The 16,906-nt window shown below is 46.3% G+C and overlaps 1 protein-coding gene across 6 annotated transcripts in view; it reads left to right on the top strand.

Moving 5' to 3' along the window:
- The window catches only part of CCR6 (C-C motif chemokine receptor 6), a 29,262-nt gene extending 18,385 nt beyond the window's left edge, over positions 1-10,877 (top strand). For 3 of the 6 annotated variants that reach the window (XM_028846614.2, XM_015137659.3, XM_028846613.2), the window contains 2 exons: positions 7,786-7,890; positions 7,987-10,877. In XM_028846614.2, coding sequence (XP_028702447.1) covers positions 7,867-7,890; positions 7,987-9,102 — 1,140 coding nt within the window. In that variant the 5' untranslated portion in view covers positions 7,786-7,866 and the 3' untranslated portion in view covers positions 9,103-10,877. 6 annotated transcript variants of the gene reach the window in all.
- Positions 10,878-16,906: the final 6,029 nt, after the last annotated feature.

Here is a 16,906-nt window from a genome sequence, read left to right as displayed (position 1 = left end):
TTCACCAGCCTCTTGGTGAGCTTACTAGCAAATAAAATTCTTAAGATTTTTGCGGCTGCTGCATTTTCGTTTTATATCTGTGTAGTTCCTTATTTATTTTTGTATTTTTATTTTTTATTTTTGATAAGGAGTCTAGCTCTGTCACCCAGGCTGGAGTGCAGTGGCACGATCTCAGCTCTCTGCAACTCCGTCTCCCGGGTTCAAGTGATTCTCTTGCTTCAGCCTCCCAAGTAGCTGGGATTACAGGCGTGCACCACCACAGCTAGCTATTTTTTTTATATTTTTGGTAGAGACAGGGTTTCACCATGTTGGCCATGCTGGTCTCAAACTCCTGTCCTCAAGTGATCTGCCTGCCTTGGCCTCCCAAAGTGCTGGGATTACAGGTGTGAGCCAATGCACCCAGCCTGCTTGTGTAAATCTAAGTGGAGAAGCTTCTATTTTCCCTACTGAATTTTACCACATTAGATTTACCCATTGCTTGATTCTGTCCAGAATATTTGTATGTTGATTCTGTCATCCAATATATTAATTATCTTTTTAGGCTTCTTGACGTTTTTAGACCTAATGAACTTGCCTCCTCTCTTTTTGCCTCTCTCATCAATAGAAGCAATGGGCAGGACACAGCTGAAGGCCGAGATCAGTGCAATGTCAGTAGGGCCTTGTGCCAGCCTGCCAGCAAAGTGGTATCACAGAGCCGATTGTCCAGACACCTAGCAAGCCACCTAATTGTACTTGCACCTGGATCATGGTTCCTCTTCTTGATTGCTTATAAGTTTCAGATTTTATCGTAAGTGTTCAATGTCTGTAACACCTCCCTGATCTGCAGTTTAGTGACTGTGACCACCACGGCTTGGAAATCAGTGTGAGAAGACTGAGTATCACCAAACCCACGCGGACCCCCAAGGGCTCACCACTTCCATCCATTCCAGACGCTCCTGCACCGGCTTAGAATGCCCTCAGCACCCTGCTGGGAACCAACACCCAGCATGTTGGAGGCATTTGTCTTCTTTCTCTCTGCAAATGGGTTTTGAGCTTCCTTGCTCCAGCTCTGTGCTCCTGGACTTCACAGGCACCATTCACTGGAGTCAGGCAACTTCACTGCAACATTCTCTGAGTAGCTTTGAAATGATTTTTTTTTAAAAAAGAGTAGAGAGATGCAAAACAGGAATCAAGAAATTCTGCCTTCTCTTGTTTTCAGAACATGTGATAAAGCTCAGCCAAAGAGGCATGCCTTCCTGGTGAAGGAGATACTCAGGGGATGTGACATGATGAGTCTCTCATTTGGTGTCATGCTCTTGTGTACCTGCCCTACAGGGTACCCCAGGGGCCTGAAAGGATTCACAAGTCCTGTGAGAGGCTAACATTCAGATGGGGGGTGCCAATGAGTTACTGGGACAGCAATAATCGACACTTTACTTGAGGCAGCTGAATATTGGAAAAGAAGCCTCTCAACTGCAAGAACAAATTGAGTCAAATGACATTTCTAAAGTGTGTCATTAGATGACTTTTCCTTAGAGCCCCTGAAACTCCTCCTGCAAAGAACAGTATGTCCTACAGAAGCTTTAGAAGTATTTCTCTGCCCACTTGTTTGGGAATACCTAAATTCCAAAGAGAAGAAAATTACACTTTAAGAATCAGTTGAGCCGAATGTATTTTACATGTGATTTAATGACATCACAGTGAGATCTGGTGAGAATGGTCGTCATGGGGACCACGTGTGAGATAGGAAGTGCTGAACCTCAAAGAGACAGCGTGAGATGGGCTGCAGGGGCTGCTTTGCAAGGGTGGGTTCACTGGTTCACCAGGACTTAGCACATTTCCCTGCATCTCTCATCTGCCACTGGTAGATAACAGGGTATATTGTTCTCAGTTCATTAAAGAAGGAACATAAATATCTACTAAAAAATTTTCTTACTGTCTTCACCATCAAAATTTCCTTAATAGGAAATCTGCAGCCTGTTTCTCCAAGCTGCTGGTGACTGCTGCCCGAGATTTGAGATGATGGAGCAAGTTGTGAACAGGATTCTTTACACGTTGAGGTGACACCCATGCCGATCTGTCACCAACACAATTTCCTTAAAACAATTCACACAATTTTTCCTGTGAAAACAGTGGATTGGGGCAGGCACAGGCCGAATCATTTCCAATGACTGTGGCTGGCATACAAGTAAACTTGACAACCATCTTTTTCATTGAGAATCCTGATTCTTAACCACAGTAACATTAAATTTGTCGTTATCTAGAATTGTACATTGTTTATACCTAACAGGTGCATGGCACCATCCTAAGAGATATGGAATTTATAAATTTTGGTTCATTGACTTATTCTGACATGAGAATAAATGAAAGGAAATTAAAGTAGTGTCTTATGAACAGGACAGAGTGGGCCAGCTTGTCATATCTCTGCTGGGAACTTCCTGCCCTGTGGTCTGTGTATCTGGCTCCCTCCGGGCCTCCTTCTCTCAGGGACCCCTCCCTCCGGGACCCCCTGCCTCCGGGACTCCTCCCTCTGGGACCACCCTTCCTCTGACTCCCTCCCTCTGGGACCTCTCCCTCTAGGACTCCCCTTCCCTCTGGACCCCCTCCCTTTAGGACCCCTCCTTCTGGGACCCCTATCCCTCTGGATCCCCTCTCTCTGGGCCCCCTCCCGACTCCTTCTGCTGACAGGGATCCATCACACAGGCTTCCCAACGCTGGCTTTCTATTCTAGCATGGTACTGTTTTGTAATTATTTGTTTACCTGGCAGGCTTTTGAAGCTCAAGTATGTGTTTGATTCATCTCTGTACTTCAATGCCTCTCCTCAGTAGACAGTTCATAAACATTTGTTGAACTGAGTTAAACTTAAATTCAGAAAATACTGTGTGTCACGGTGCAGTTAAACAAATATTTACCTTAAATGGGGGCCCCGTTGGGCATTGAGTGCATGGCGTGCTGGGCCGTCCCTCTCTTTTTGGCCCCTGCTGCCCTTCCCATCATCATCAACTCAGCCTCCACATGATGGGGAGGTTACTCCCTCCTGTCCCATCCCAGCCCCACTCAACTGGGAACCTGTGCTACTGACCCCACCTTGGCCTGGCATCTGTCCAACCCTCCAGCGGCCACTCCCCATAGCCCCTGCTCCCTTGTTCTCCAGAGCCGCGCCCCTGCTGCAGGTCTCCCCTTCACTGTCCCCAAGCCCCTGCCTTCCACCCACACTGCCCACTCCTTCCCACCGTCCTCACCTCAGTCCTTAGGGAGTCCCCAAAAGCTCTTCTTGCCCCAGAACCTCCCATAACCCCTCAGTGCTCAGCAGCAGATCCTTGCTTTGACTGTTTATGGCACTGTCTGTTCCAACACATTTGTATGGAAGAGTATGCAGGTATTTTTAAATTAACTTTATTGAAGCTAATTTATATGCAATAAATGTCACCGATTGAAGGGTACAATTCAACAGGTCTTGACAAGGGCACACAGCCATGTGCCACCCCCACAATCAGGACAGAGGACATTTCTGCCCCCACAAAAGCCCCTTGTGCCGCCCAACCCCAGCCAATCCCTTCTTCCCGTCCTGATGACAATCCCTGATTTTATTCCTGCCACTGTTATTTTGCCTTTTCTAGAAATTTTAGGGATGGAATGATGCAGTGCGTGGTCTCTTCTGTCTGGATTTGTTACCAAGCGAAGGTTTTTAGTCACCCCCATTGGAGCATGCATTAGTCGCCCATTCCTTTTCATGGTTGAGTAGTATATTCTATTGTATGGATACACTTCAACTTGGTTATCTGCTCACCAGTTGACAGACATTTGGGTCTTTTTCAGTTTGGGACGGTTAAGAATAAACCTGCTGGGAATGTTCCAGTGTTAATCCTCCCATGTCTCTTGGGTAGACATGTAGGAGTCGGTTGCAGGTTCCTATGGTGGGTGCATGTTCGGCTGTGCAAGAAAGGACCCCACGGTCTCCTTGGAGTGGCTGTGTGATCTTGAGGTCCCACCAACAAAATGTGAGAGCCCCAGATGCACCATGTCCTCTCCCAGCTTCCTGCCCCCTGCTTAATCGCAGTCCTTCCAGTAGGTGTGAAATGGGATCTCTCTGTCTCTCTCTGTGTGTGTGTGTGTGTGTGTGTGTGGGTGTGTGTGTGTGTATGTGTTTCAGACGGAGTCTCTCTCTGTCACCCAGGCTGGACTGCAGTGGCGTGATCTCAGCTCACTGCAACCTCTGCCTCCTGGGTTCAAGTGATTCTCCTGCCTCAGTCTCCTGAGTAGCTGGGATTACAGGTGCATGCCATCACACCTGGCTAATTTTTGTATTTTTAGTAAAGATGGGGTTTCACCATGTTGGCCAGACTGGTCTCGAACTCCTGGACTTAAGTGGTCCGTCTACCTCGGCCTCCCAAATTGCTGGGATTACAGGCCTGAGCCACTGCGCCCAGCCTTCATTGTGGTTTTAATTTGCATTTTCCTTATGATTAATGGCATTGAGCATCTTTTTTGTGTGTATATTTTTTGTGTGTGTCCATGTGTTTTCTTTGGTGAATTGCCTGTTCACATTTCCCCCTGTTTCTTATTGACTTGTTTATGTTTTTGATAGGGAGTTGTAAAAATTATTTGTATATTCTGGATATAACCTATTATCAGATATAAGCTTTAAAATACTTTTTTGTATTCAATATATATATTTTTCATTTTCTTGAGTGCCTTTCAAAGAGCAGAAAGTTTACATTTTGTACAATCAAGTACAATTTATCAATGTTTTTACAGTTTATTCTTTTTGCAATTTATATAAGAAATTTCTTTTTCCAGGGTCACAAAGATTTTCTCCCGCTTTTCCTTCTAGATATTTTATGCTTTAGCGCTCACATTTAGATTTATAACTCATTTGAGTTATCTTTTGTAAATGGTGTGAGGTAAGCAGTAAGGATCAACTTTTTGTTTATGTCATTCCAGGACCAGTTATTGAAGACTGTTCTTTTCCCATGGAGTTACCTTGGCACCTAAGTTAAAAATCAGTCTGCCACCTATATGTGGGTCTATATCTGGACTCTGTTCTGTTCCACCAATTTAGGAATCTGTCCTTTCAGAAATCCAACACTGTCACACTTAGTGTAGCTTCCTTGTCAGCTTTGAGATTGGGTAGTGTGAGTCATCCAATTTTTTTTATCTTTTTCAAAATTGTTTTCACTATTTTAATTTCCTTGAATTCCTATATAAATTTTGGAATTGGCTTGTCAATTTCTCAAAAAAAAAAACCCTACCATAATTTTGATTTAGTTTATGTTGTATCTACAGATCGATTTGGGGGAGAAATGATATTTTGAAATTGAATCATTGATAAATTTGAACATGAAATGAGTCATTGAAAATTGAACATGATAAATTTCTCCATTAATTTAGGTCTTATTCAATTTCTCCCAACAATGTTTTGTAGTTTTTAGCATATAAATCTCACATACATTTTGTTAGATCTATCCATAACTATTTTACATTTTATGATACAATCATATATGTAATTGTTGATACTATTATGTACATTATATATATGTGTGTATATATAGTTTTAACATCCAAATGCTAATTCCAATTGGTGTATTTTATTTTGCATATTGTATATTTCATCTCCCATACCCTCCACCCCTGCCATGCTCTGCAGCTTAGAAAGAGCGTGTATCATTTCTCACTGTATTTGTTTTCCTCCTGCCAGGAGCCATAATCTCGTGATGCCTAGTGCCAAGGTCTGAAAATTGTTGTTACGTTTTGCAGGTTTTTCTGGTTGTTTAATGCAGCAGGGTGCCTTTGGTCTCTGTTAATCCACTGTGGCTGGAAGCTGAAGTTTAGCAGTGGTGTTCTGATTGCTGTGCTTCTTCGGATTGATATCATTACCTCTTCACGTGCTTTTGCAACACAGGGGTCTATATTATGCTTCTTCTGCACACTCTAAAGCACTCAACTGTATACCTGCTGGGATTACAAAAGTGCAGAGGTGACTCCATGCCTTCCTCCGGCTTTTTAGGTCCAAAGCAGTGACTGAGGGGCAGTGAAGAATTGATCTCCGAGTTGTGACTCCAGGCATCAGGGAAGGAATGGGGTGGAGTAAACAATGAAATGAGAATCAAAATTATGGAAGAAATAGGTTTGGAAAATAATTTAGGGTGAACTTTGTGTTACGTGGGCTTCCTCTCCAAAAGGTCAGTATCCATGTGGACTCGTAAGTGAGGACTGATATGGCACAGTGTGGGGGGCGAGGAGGGGAGTTCTACCTTCTCTGCCTGTGCACCTTGGGCTGCGCTTCCCTAGCTGCTCCCGCTTGGCATGGGCAGGCCCACGTGGTGCAAGAGCAGGGAAAAGAGGAGGAAGATGGGCAATTGGCTGGGAAGCACATCCAACATTAATATCAGAGCATTTCAGGCCATGGATGTTACTGGGGGGCGTCCAGGAGGTGTTAATAAACAGGACGATGGACAATGCTGGAAAGGAGGAGTGAGCCTGAGAATAGCGAAGAGTTTTTCTTTTTTTTAAAGTTTGCTTCAAATGGTGGATTTCAAAGCCCTTCGTCCTCAGGCCCTCCACAACTGCTCCAGCTCTTCCTGGTCTCCTGCTAAACTTCTTCAGCCTGGACCCACGCACGGCCACTGCTGGCATTGCCGGCATGTGGCATACTCCATACGGACCCACGCACGGCCACTGCTGGCATTGCTGGCACGTGGCATACTCCATATGGACCCATGCACGGCCACTGCTGGTATTGCTGGCACGTGGCATACTCCATATGGACCCACACACGGCCACTGCTGGCATTGCCGGCACGTGGCATACTCCATATGGACCCATGCACCGCCACTGTTGGCGTTCCCAGCACATCGTATACTCCATTGTTTCCTAACAATCCAGTTGATTCGGCCAGGCTAGTTGCTCAGCTGTTTCACAAACATAAAGGGCTCATGACTCAGGACTGCTCTTCGGTCTGAGATGAGCTGGTCACCTGAAGGAGATGGCCCTTCTCTGTCAATCACTGGCCCACAGCCTCCCCATTCTCCAAGGACCCTGATTGGAGCCTCCTCCTCCAGGAAGCCTTTCCTAACTGTGCCAGCCTCTACCTTTCCTCTGGCACTTGGATTTCTGATGATTAGGGTGCCTCTGCCACAGCGGATTCATGCTTGTGACCTGGAATGTCTACTGGAAAGGTCTGCGGCTGTGGAGAAGCAGGTGCATTTCTCTCCAGCGCCTTCCCAGGCTGGAGCAGCTTGTTCAGTGTGTCTTGAGAACGGCACTCATAGTCAAACTTTAAATTCTACTGGAGATTCTCGCATGCCCATAGGGGTGAACATCACTGACGTATATTGTGAACGATTGAAAGCCCAGGACTATGAATTATACATTTTCTATGCACATTCACACTTCTATTTGTTGAATGTTTTTAAATTTTGCATTAAGATTTTTGTGTAGATCAAACTTGTGGATTTCTGAGAGCACCTTATTTAAACTATAGATAAAGGGTTGGCAAATTATAGCTTCTAGCCAGCCGAGCCCGGTGAGGCCTGTTCAGTTATGTAATTGTAGATGCTTTCAAGCTCCAAAGGCAGATTTGAGGAGCTGTGACTGAGACCATATGGGCTGCAAAGCCGGAAATATGCACTCTCTGGCCCTTTACAGAAAGAGGTTGCTGATGCTTATTCTCAATAAATATTTGTATGTAAAATAGTGTGCTGTGCACTCTGTTCACACGAGATGGAATGCTGGTCACGTAAGTGTCTGGCTTTCCAGGGATACCTGTGTTAACTGTAGTGCCTTCTGCCTTCTTTCCTTCCTAGAGTCACTTCCACTTTCCTGCTACCACTGCCTGTGAGCTGAAGGGGCTGTACCATACCCTCCTTTTTCTACATCCAGCCTGCATGTTTTTGCCCACAATGAGCGGGGTAAGATTTTAATTTTTGGCAAGGAGTATAATTTGGGTTCATTGTGGCTGCTTGAACATTGCACTGCCGCTAACTCTGTCTTTGTTTCCTTTCCAGGAATCAATGAATTTCAGCGATGTTTTCGACTCCAGTGAAGATTATTTTGCGTCAGTCAATACTTCCTATTACACAGTTGATTCTGAAATGTTACTGTGCACCTTGCACGAGGTCAGGCAGTTCTCCAGGCTGTTTGTACCGATCGCCTACTCCTTGATCTGTGTCTTTGGCCTCCTGGGGAATATTCTGGTGGTGATCACTTTTGCTTTTTATAAGAAGGCCAGGTCTATGACAGACGTCTATCTCCTGAACATGGCCATTGCAGACATCCTCTTTGTTCTTACTCTCCCATTCTGGGCAGTGAGTCACGCCACCGGTGCGTGGGTTTTCAGCAATGCCATGTGCAAGTTGATGAAAGGCATCTATGCCATCAACTTTAACTGCGGGATGCTGCTCCTGACTTGCATTAGCATGGACCGGTACATCGCCATCGTACAGGCAACGAAGTCGTTCCGGCTCCGATACAGAACGCTGCTGCGCAGCAAAGTCATCTGCCTTATTGTGTGGGGAGTGTCAGTCGTCATCTCCAGCTCAACTTTTATCTTCAACCAGAAATACAACATCCAAGGCAGCGATGTCTGTGAGCCCAAGTACCAGACCGTCTCGGAGCCCATCAAGTGGAAGCTGCTGATGTTGGGGCTTGAGCTACTCTTTGGTTTCTTTATCCCTTTGATGTTCATGATATTTTGTTACATGTTCATTGTCAAAACCTTGGTGCAAGCTCAGAATTCTAAAAGGCACAAAGCCATCCGTGTAATCATAGCCGTGGTGCTTGTGTTTCTGGCTTGTCAGATTCCTCACAACATGGTCCTGCTTGTGACAGCTGCAAATTTGGGTAACATGAACCGATCCTGCCACAGCGAAAAGCTACTTGGCTATACGAAAACTGTCACAGAAGTCCTAGCTTTCCTGCACTGCTGCCTGAACCCTGTGCTCTATGCTTTTATTGGGCAGAAGTTCAGAAACTACTTTCTGAAGATCATGAAGGACCTGTGGTGTGTGAGAAGGAAGTACAAGTCCTCGGGCTTCTCCTGTGCGGGGAGGTACTCAGAAAACATTTCCCGGCAGACCAGTGAGACTGCAGATAACGACAATGCGTCGTCCTTCACTATGTGATGGGAAGCTGAGTCTCCCTAAGGCATGTGTGAAACATACTCATAGATGTTATGCAAAAAAAAGTCTATGGCCAAATATGCATGGAAAATGTGGAATTAAGCAAAATCAAGCAAGCGTCTCTCTTGCAGAACTTAATGTGCTCATGGGCTGTGTGATCTCTTCAGGGTGGGGTGGTCTCTGATAGGCAGCAGCTTCCAGCACACTTTACAAGGAATGTTTTGTAGCTCTGGGGTATATATCTGCCCGGGCGTTTCACAAAACGGCCTTTGGGAAATGCTGAATTAAAGTGAATTGTTGACAAATGTAAACATTTTCAGAAATACTCAAGAAGCGGTCACAGATCACAGTGTCTTTTGGTTACAACACAAAATGATGGCATGGTTTGAAAAACTAAAACAGAAAAAAACAAACGGAAGCCCGCACATCGCTCGTTTTAGGCAAATGTTTAAACGTTTTATCTATCAGACTGTTTATTGTTGCTGGTTATAAGCGGCAGGATTGGCCAGCTGGTGTTTTCTCATTTCCCTTTGATACGGGCAACAATCTGACCTTGTAAAATGGAGGCGGAAAGACAAGCTCAAGTGTTGACAACCTGGAAGCGCTTTGGGAAGATGGGGACAATGGCAGAACAAGTGTTGGTGACAATTGTCACCAACTGGATAAAGCAGCTCAGGTTGTAGTGGGCCATTAGGGAAGTGTCAGTTTGCTTTTATTTCCCTGGGAGCTGTTCTCTGTCATGAGTGACTCTTTTCTCAATGTCTGTTAGGCTGAGAGTGCTACGAAGACAGGAGCTAGAATCATCTTGCTCACGGCTGTCCTCTGAGTGCCTAAAGGAGTTCCAGCAAACAAAATGGACTCAACAGAGATTTGATTAATGTATTGTAATGAAATTGGGATTTATTGTACAGTTTAAAATGTTAGATGTTTTTAATTTTTTAAATAAATAGAATACTTTTTTTTTTTAAAGAAAGCAACTGTACTGAGACAATGTAGAAAGAAGTTTTGTTCCATTTCTTTAATGTGGTTGAAGAGTAATGTGTGGCTGAAGACTTTTGTTATAAGGAGCTGCAGATTAGCCAGGGGACAGCTGGAATTATGCTGGCTTCTGATAATGATTTTAAAGGGGTCTGAAGTTTGTGATGGAATCAGATTTTAACAACTCTCTTCAACGACATAGAAAATTCATGGAACTCATGTTTTTAAAGGGCTATGTAAATATATGAACATTAGAAAAATATCAACTTGTGTTACAAAAATACAAACACGTGTTAGGAAGGTACTGTCATGGGCTAGGCACAGTGGTTCATGCCTGTAATCCCGGCATTTTGGGAAGCTAAGACAGGCAGCTCACTTGAGGTCAGGAGTTCAAGACCAGCCTGGCCAACATGATGAAATCCCCTCTCTACTACAAATACAAAAATTTGCCAGGTGTGGTGGTGGGTGCCTATAATCCCAGCTACTTGAGAGGCTGAGGCAGGAGAATTGCTTGAACCCAGGAGGCAGAGGTTGCAGTGAGCTGAGATCGTGCCATTGTCCTCCAGCCTGGGTGACAGAGCGAGGTTCCGTCTCAAAAAAAAGGGAAAATAAATACTGTCATGAATTTCAAAAATACCGACATGTTTAAACCTGACAATGATGTTATTTGAAACTTTATATTGTTCTCATAAGCTTTAACTATATCTCTCTTTAAAATGCAAAATGATGTCTTAAGATTCAAAGTCTGTATTTTTAAAGCATGGTTTTGGCTTTGCAAAATAAAAAATGCGTTCTGTACATGAAGTAGGAATCTTCTTTCAGCTTCAAGGTTCAGAGTGAGGGGCCCACTGTCCGGAGACAGTGGTATTCAGGCTTTCTCATGTCCTTCAAATCTGTTAGTGTTTGACTCTAGAAAGCAAAGCAGAGGAGTTGTTACCCAGACACTTCTTTCGGTGTGATCAATGCACTGATGTGATCTAAGAAGATGATTCATGCTTGAAAACTGGCACAGAAACATCTTGCTTATTTGCCAAAACTGGGAAATGACCTTCTCTGCATAATTTAAATGTTCAGATAAATGAAACTGACTTCTTTAAGAATAACTTTTTAAACATTTTAGCTATGATGTATAAAAATGTTTCTAAAATATACCACATACTGTATTTCTTCTTAAATATAGTACATTAGGTAACATCATTTTTCTTGCTGTCTTGGGCATCAGAACAGGTGCCATGGTAACTTGACACTCTTAGGAGACATTAAGATAGAAGGGGCTGTTCTTCAGTGGTTCCCATTGATTCTCCCCATATCGTTTCGCTTTCAGGCTCTGACCGTCTCTTCCTGAACCTTAACTGTCTGCCCTTAGTCCTCCTCTCCACTCATTGCAACCATTATTCTATATGTTTGGTGGGGAATTTAGCTCTCTGCGCTTGTCAGAATTGTCTGTTAATAGTGGCAATGTGTTAGAACCTCCCAGTATTCAATTATTTCTAGATACGTGAGATCTTACTATATGTAAATCTCAACATTTAGGTTCTTAAGTATTACCTTACAAATTGTACATGATTTGCTTCTAAGGACAGACAGACTGGATTTTAAATGAGGCCAGGAAAACACAGTATTTTCAAATCCTTTTAAGACTTGTAATGTGTGCAAATGACAGGCATTCTGGAGATATATGTACAGAGAATGTGGTCTCCATGAATGTAGTATATATGCTAAAGTACGCTAGAACATTGGTTTGCTGGGGCTGCCCTGACAAAATACCACAGACTGAGTGGCTTGAACAGCACATTTATGTCTCACATTTTTAGAGGCTGGTTAAGGTGTTGGCAGGGTTGGTTTCTCCTGAGGCCTCAAATGGCTTTTCCTCTGTGAGCTGAAACTTCTTATAAGGACACTAGTCAGATTGGATTATAGCCCACCCAAAAGGCCCTTTTCAACTTAATCACTGGTCTAAAATGCTTGTCTGTAAATATCATCACTTTCTGAGATACCGAGGGTTAGGACTTTGACATATGAATTTTAACGGGACACCATTTGGCCCCTAACATCTATTTCCCTGAAGGTAGGGCATATTTTCCTATTAAAGTTAACCTAGACACGTGAGAATTTCTTTCTACATAGTTTCCTCCTTTCCAATAAGTTATGTTCCAAACATTCATTCCCATTTCGGCTTTTCAGGTGCAGATCTCACAGAGAGACAGCAGAGAAGGGCTGTGGTCCCTGGTGAGACAACACCTGCCTTTCTAACCTGCACAGCCTTGAGCTCCAGCACCCACCCGTGCACAGCCTTGAGCTCCAGCACCCACCCGTGCACAGCCTTGAGCTCCAGCACCCACCCGTGCACAGCCTTGAGCTCCAGCACCCACCCGTGCACAGCCTTGAGCTCCAGCACCCACCCGTGCACAGCCTTGAGCTCCAGCACCCACCCGTGGTGCAAGTTTCAGTATCTGATCCCAGTGGTTCACCTCCTGCCTTGGTCCCTGCCCTGAGGGGTAGCATCTCCTCCCCTCCCAGTTCTCTGGCAGGGAAGTGGGGAATTTCCCCAAGTCTGAGTGGCCTCCATATTCAAAGCAGAGACATCCCCCTCTCAAGGACCTGAGGATGGTGATCTCAGCTGTGACAGCAGAAAGCAGCTGTGATAGTCCAGGGGGGGGCCAGGCCCTGTTGTGCCCCCTATTTGTATAAACAGAGCATTCAAGACTCATGACTTCAGGGGGACTCTCTCTTGTCTTAATCTCATTCTTGGGGCACATTCTTCTGTAGGACACAGAAGGAGGTGGCATTTTACATTTACCATTAGACGATTTGAGTCATTGCAGCCTCACAGAGCACAGCTGCCCTAATGCATTCTACATTCTGCTGGCTGCTCTGTGGAGAACCCGACGTATTCATGGTCTTTGTGCTCAGGGATTTCACGGAATAAAGAGGCTGCAGCATTCGGATGAAGGCCACCCTCGCTCTGGCGTGTTTGCAGAGCTTGGGGTGGTCTGCATGCTACATTCTGCTGGCTGCTCTGAGAACCTGACGCACTCACAATCTTGTGATTTCACAGAATAAAGAGGCTGCAGCATTTGGACGCAGGCCCCTCACTCTGGTGTGTTTGTGGAGCTCAGGGTGGTCTGTTATGACCTGATTTCATGCTTATGACTCAATATGCACAGCTGCAATCTTCTTCCTTGCACTGCATTTGCCAATAGATGATATTCCTGATGCCTTATTTTAGTAAATTCATATAAGAGCGAAGGCAGGAATGATGATGATATTCCTGTGCCTTATTTAGGTAAATCCATATAAGAGAGAAGGCAGGAATGATTTATATTTTCTACTTCTTGGCTGATTCCTCTCTCGAGTCCAGGTGGACAGCCGGGGATGATGGGCAGAGTACTGTTCTCCTTACCTCAAAGCTGTCCTCAGCCCAAGGGAGCTGCGGTACCTCCTTCCAGCCCATTTCCATTCTAGACAACAAGAAGCAGGATGGGGGAAGCAGGTGGCCTTAAAGACACAACTGGAGAGCTGTGGAAGTCATTTCTGCTCCCAGCGTGGGAGCCTTCACTTAGTCACATGGTTACACCCAGGTGAAAGAAAGTCTGGGACGCTCTTTAGCGGGTGGTCATGTGTCCACGTGCACTCAGTAATCACAAACACACCATGTATGAAGGGCGAGAGATACTGAGAAAAGCAGTTTCATGGAGGGGAGGCAGCCGGACTCCTCTCTTTAACCAGAGGGGAGGGCCTGCCTCTCCACAGCGGTAGATGAGTGGTAGCCGAGGCAGCCTACGAGGCCAAGGCCGTTCAGGAGTTATGGCTGGCGCTGTGCAGCGAGGCTGGGGTCACCTGGGATGCGCCTTGTACACAGGAGCCTTTTCTCCTGTAGCCCACTAATAATTACCACGGTGCCCGCGGCCGGGCCATCTAAATGTTCAGAACACTGTATTTAGAATTAGTGTTAACATTTGAAGAAGGTTTCATTTTCCTGCCTAACATTGAAAGAACTGGATTCTTGGATGTCACATGACATTTTGGGTCCCCTTTTCTGAACCTGGAATGTAAACAGATGAGCTCGCACTTCACGCCAGTGGGGAGCAAATGTGATTCCTAAAGTTCTGGCTTTACCAGGAGCCGAGCTCCTGAGCCGGCCGAGAGTGCCCCTGCCCTGGACGGGGTGCTACTGCCCTCTGGTGCACGAGCCGCCTCCCAGTGCCTGCACCTTTTCCTGGAGTCTCTCACCTTCCTTAGTGGGGAAACTCTACAGCTTATTTTGGATAACAAGTATGTGAAATTAATAGAATCTTATACTAACTTTTTGCACCCGTGGCGAAAAATCTTCAGAAAAATATCCCTGCACTATTGCTCCTGTTCATTTTTTTTCTTTGTTGCTTTTAACATTCGCAATAGTAGATTGGCTCTTTCCTTTTTATTTTATTTTATGTTTTTGCTATGTGAACATATACGTAGCAGAATAAATATATATTTATTCCTGTGTAAATCAGGAAATACAGCCTCTCTATATTTTTATGGCAGATAATGTAGAATGACATTTAGGATATTAAGTTAATAAAAAGAAGATATATAAAATGATGTGATCTCTACTCACCAAGAATTCATTATACAAGTCCAAAATTGAGGAGAAAGGTGAATAATCATTCCAGGCAACCTCTCTTTTCCAGCTTGGTGAATCCTGGCACATAGGACTATTTTCCTCTGATTGTGCACTAGGACGGCAGAGGAGTGCGTGTGGCCCTGGGCGAGCTGGCTTTCATGGTTGTCCTTGCTGTCTTTGGGCCCCCAGGTGTCCGGGTGGGGCGGGAGAGGTGGTTCTGCCTGGAGGCAGCCTCTCCTTAGGAAAAGCCTTCTCAGGACCCCTCTTTCTCTAGTCCTCCGCAGACCTGACTTGACTCTGTCTCACACAAATGCATCAGAGGCCGTGGCCAGGGGTGCCCTCTGAGAACCAGCACCCTGGCCCTGTCCCTCAGCCTCCTGGGCCTCCTCACTCACATTTCTCCAGGGAACGTGACAGAGACAATGTGGCTGTGTGGCGGGGCTGGGGGTGCAACCAGGGAAGTGTTCATGACCTGAGATCTCTCCTATCAGCTGTTTGCTCGGCTCGCCGCTCACTCTAACCAGCTACAGAGCATCTATTTTGCAGCGTGGACAGCTGCCCACCACCCTTGCCTCCTGGGCCCATGGCTGAGCCACCTTGCCCAGCCCCTGGGGACTCTGTGGGGCATGGAACTGAGGTCTGGCCGGAGATGCTTGAACACAGGTGAAATGCATCATTTCCAGGTCTGGTGCTCAGAACCACTCACGGGTGCGCCTGCTGGCTTTCTCCTGATGGCCGGAGGGAGCAGGCCCAGGAGATCTTGGAAGCAGCTGCTGGAAACAGCAGAACCTGAATACACTGACCCTCCACGTGCCTGGTGCTCCTGTGTGAGCAAGAAATGAACTTCTGTTGGGTTTGAGTCAACCTACATTGAATTTTGTTTCATGATTTACTCATCTGAGGCATGGGCCATCGTTCTGAGCTGTCCCCAGGCCTGACGCTCCATGGCTTTGGCCAGGGTCCTTCCACCTGCCCCCCTTCTTCCCCACTCACGTGTGCCCATAGGCCTTGGTGGAAGCTTTGCACAGGAGATGTGGCATTGTAGGGGCTCTGCCATCTTCTGTGGCCAGTTCCAGGGCCCAGGGCTTTGGCTCTCCCCTGATCCTTTTTTTTTTTTTTTTTTTTTTTTTTTTTGAGACGGAGTCTCGCTCTGTCGCCCAGGCTGGAGTGCAGTGGCGCAATCTCTGCTCACTGCAAGCTCCGCCTCCCGGGTTCACGCCATTCTCCGGCCTCAGCCTCCCGAGTAGCTGGGACTACAGGCGCCCGCCACTGCCCCCGGCTAATTTTTTTCTATTTTTAGTAGAGACGGGGTTTCACCATGGTCTCGATCTCCTGACCTTGTGATCCGCCCGCCTCGGCCTTCCAAAGTGCTGGGATTACAGGCGTGAGCCACCGCGCCCGGCCTCCCCTGATCCTTTGTCGCCAGCTTCAAAGGTAGAAGTCACCCTTCCCAGCAAAGGCCGACCTGGTCTGGGCTTGGATGCACCTGTGGTGCCTGTTGATTGTCCTAAACTCCACTCCCAGTAGCGGTGCTGCCACGCCCACACCCCTGCCCCGGGCCTGCCGTGGGTCAAGTGGAAGATTGTTCCCATCTAATAGTAAAAAGGAAAGTGAGATGGACACAAACTCTGAACCCCACTTCTGTATTCTGCCCTCTCTCCTCGTCTTCTACCTGTTTCCAATGCTCCCATTCACTCTGGAGCCCCTGAAGTTTGGCCCCTGCCCCTATCCCACCAAGCTATCTTTGAGAAGGCTGCCCTGTGCTTTATGCAGCCAATGCAGCAGACGCCTCTCAGCTGCCTCCTGCAGGTAGCACGAGCCCCTCTCCAGGGCCTGGGCAGTGGGCTTTGCTCTCCTCCCTCTTAGGTGGGCAGCTCCATCTCTGCCTCACTTTGGCCCCTCCAACTCTATTTGACCCTGACATGCAGTAGTGGTCCTGATGCCAGGCTGGGTTTCCCTTTCTCCTCTCCCTGCATGCTCTCCCCAGGCCACCCTGTCACCCCTGGACTTCAGGACGGCACATAGGCTGATGGCACCAGCATGTGCACCTCAACTCTAGACCTTCCTCAAAGACCCTGCCAGGCCTGACCCCATGCAGTCCTCACTGCCACACTCATCTCTGGCCCCTTGGCATGGATCAGGTGGGCTCACCCTGTAAGGTTGTACTTGAGGACCCTCCTGCCAATGCTGTACCCTCTTCTTGGCCTCCTTGCTTCACATACA

This window comes from Macaca mulatta, chromosome 4 (assembly GCF_049350105.2).
Source record: "Macaca mulatta isolate MMU2019108-1 chromosome 4, T2T-MMU8v2.0, whole genome shotgun sequence".
In the NCBI taxonomy this organism is placed as follows: domain Eukaryota; kingdom Metazoa; phylum Chordata; class Mammalia; order Primates; family Cercopithecidae; genus Macaca; species Macaca mulatta.
The sequence above is the reverse complement of the archived record's forward strand: the minus strand, read 5'-3'. Positions and strand labels throughout refer to the sequence as shown.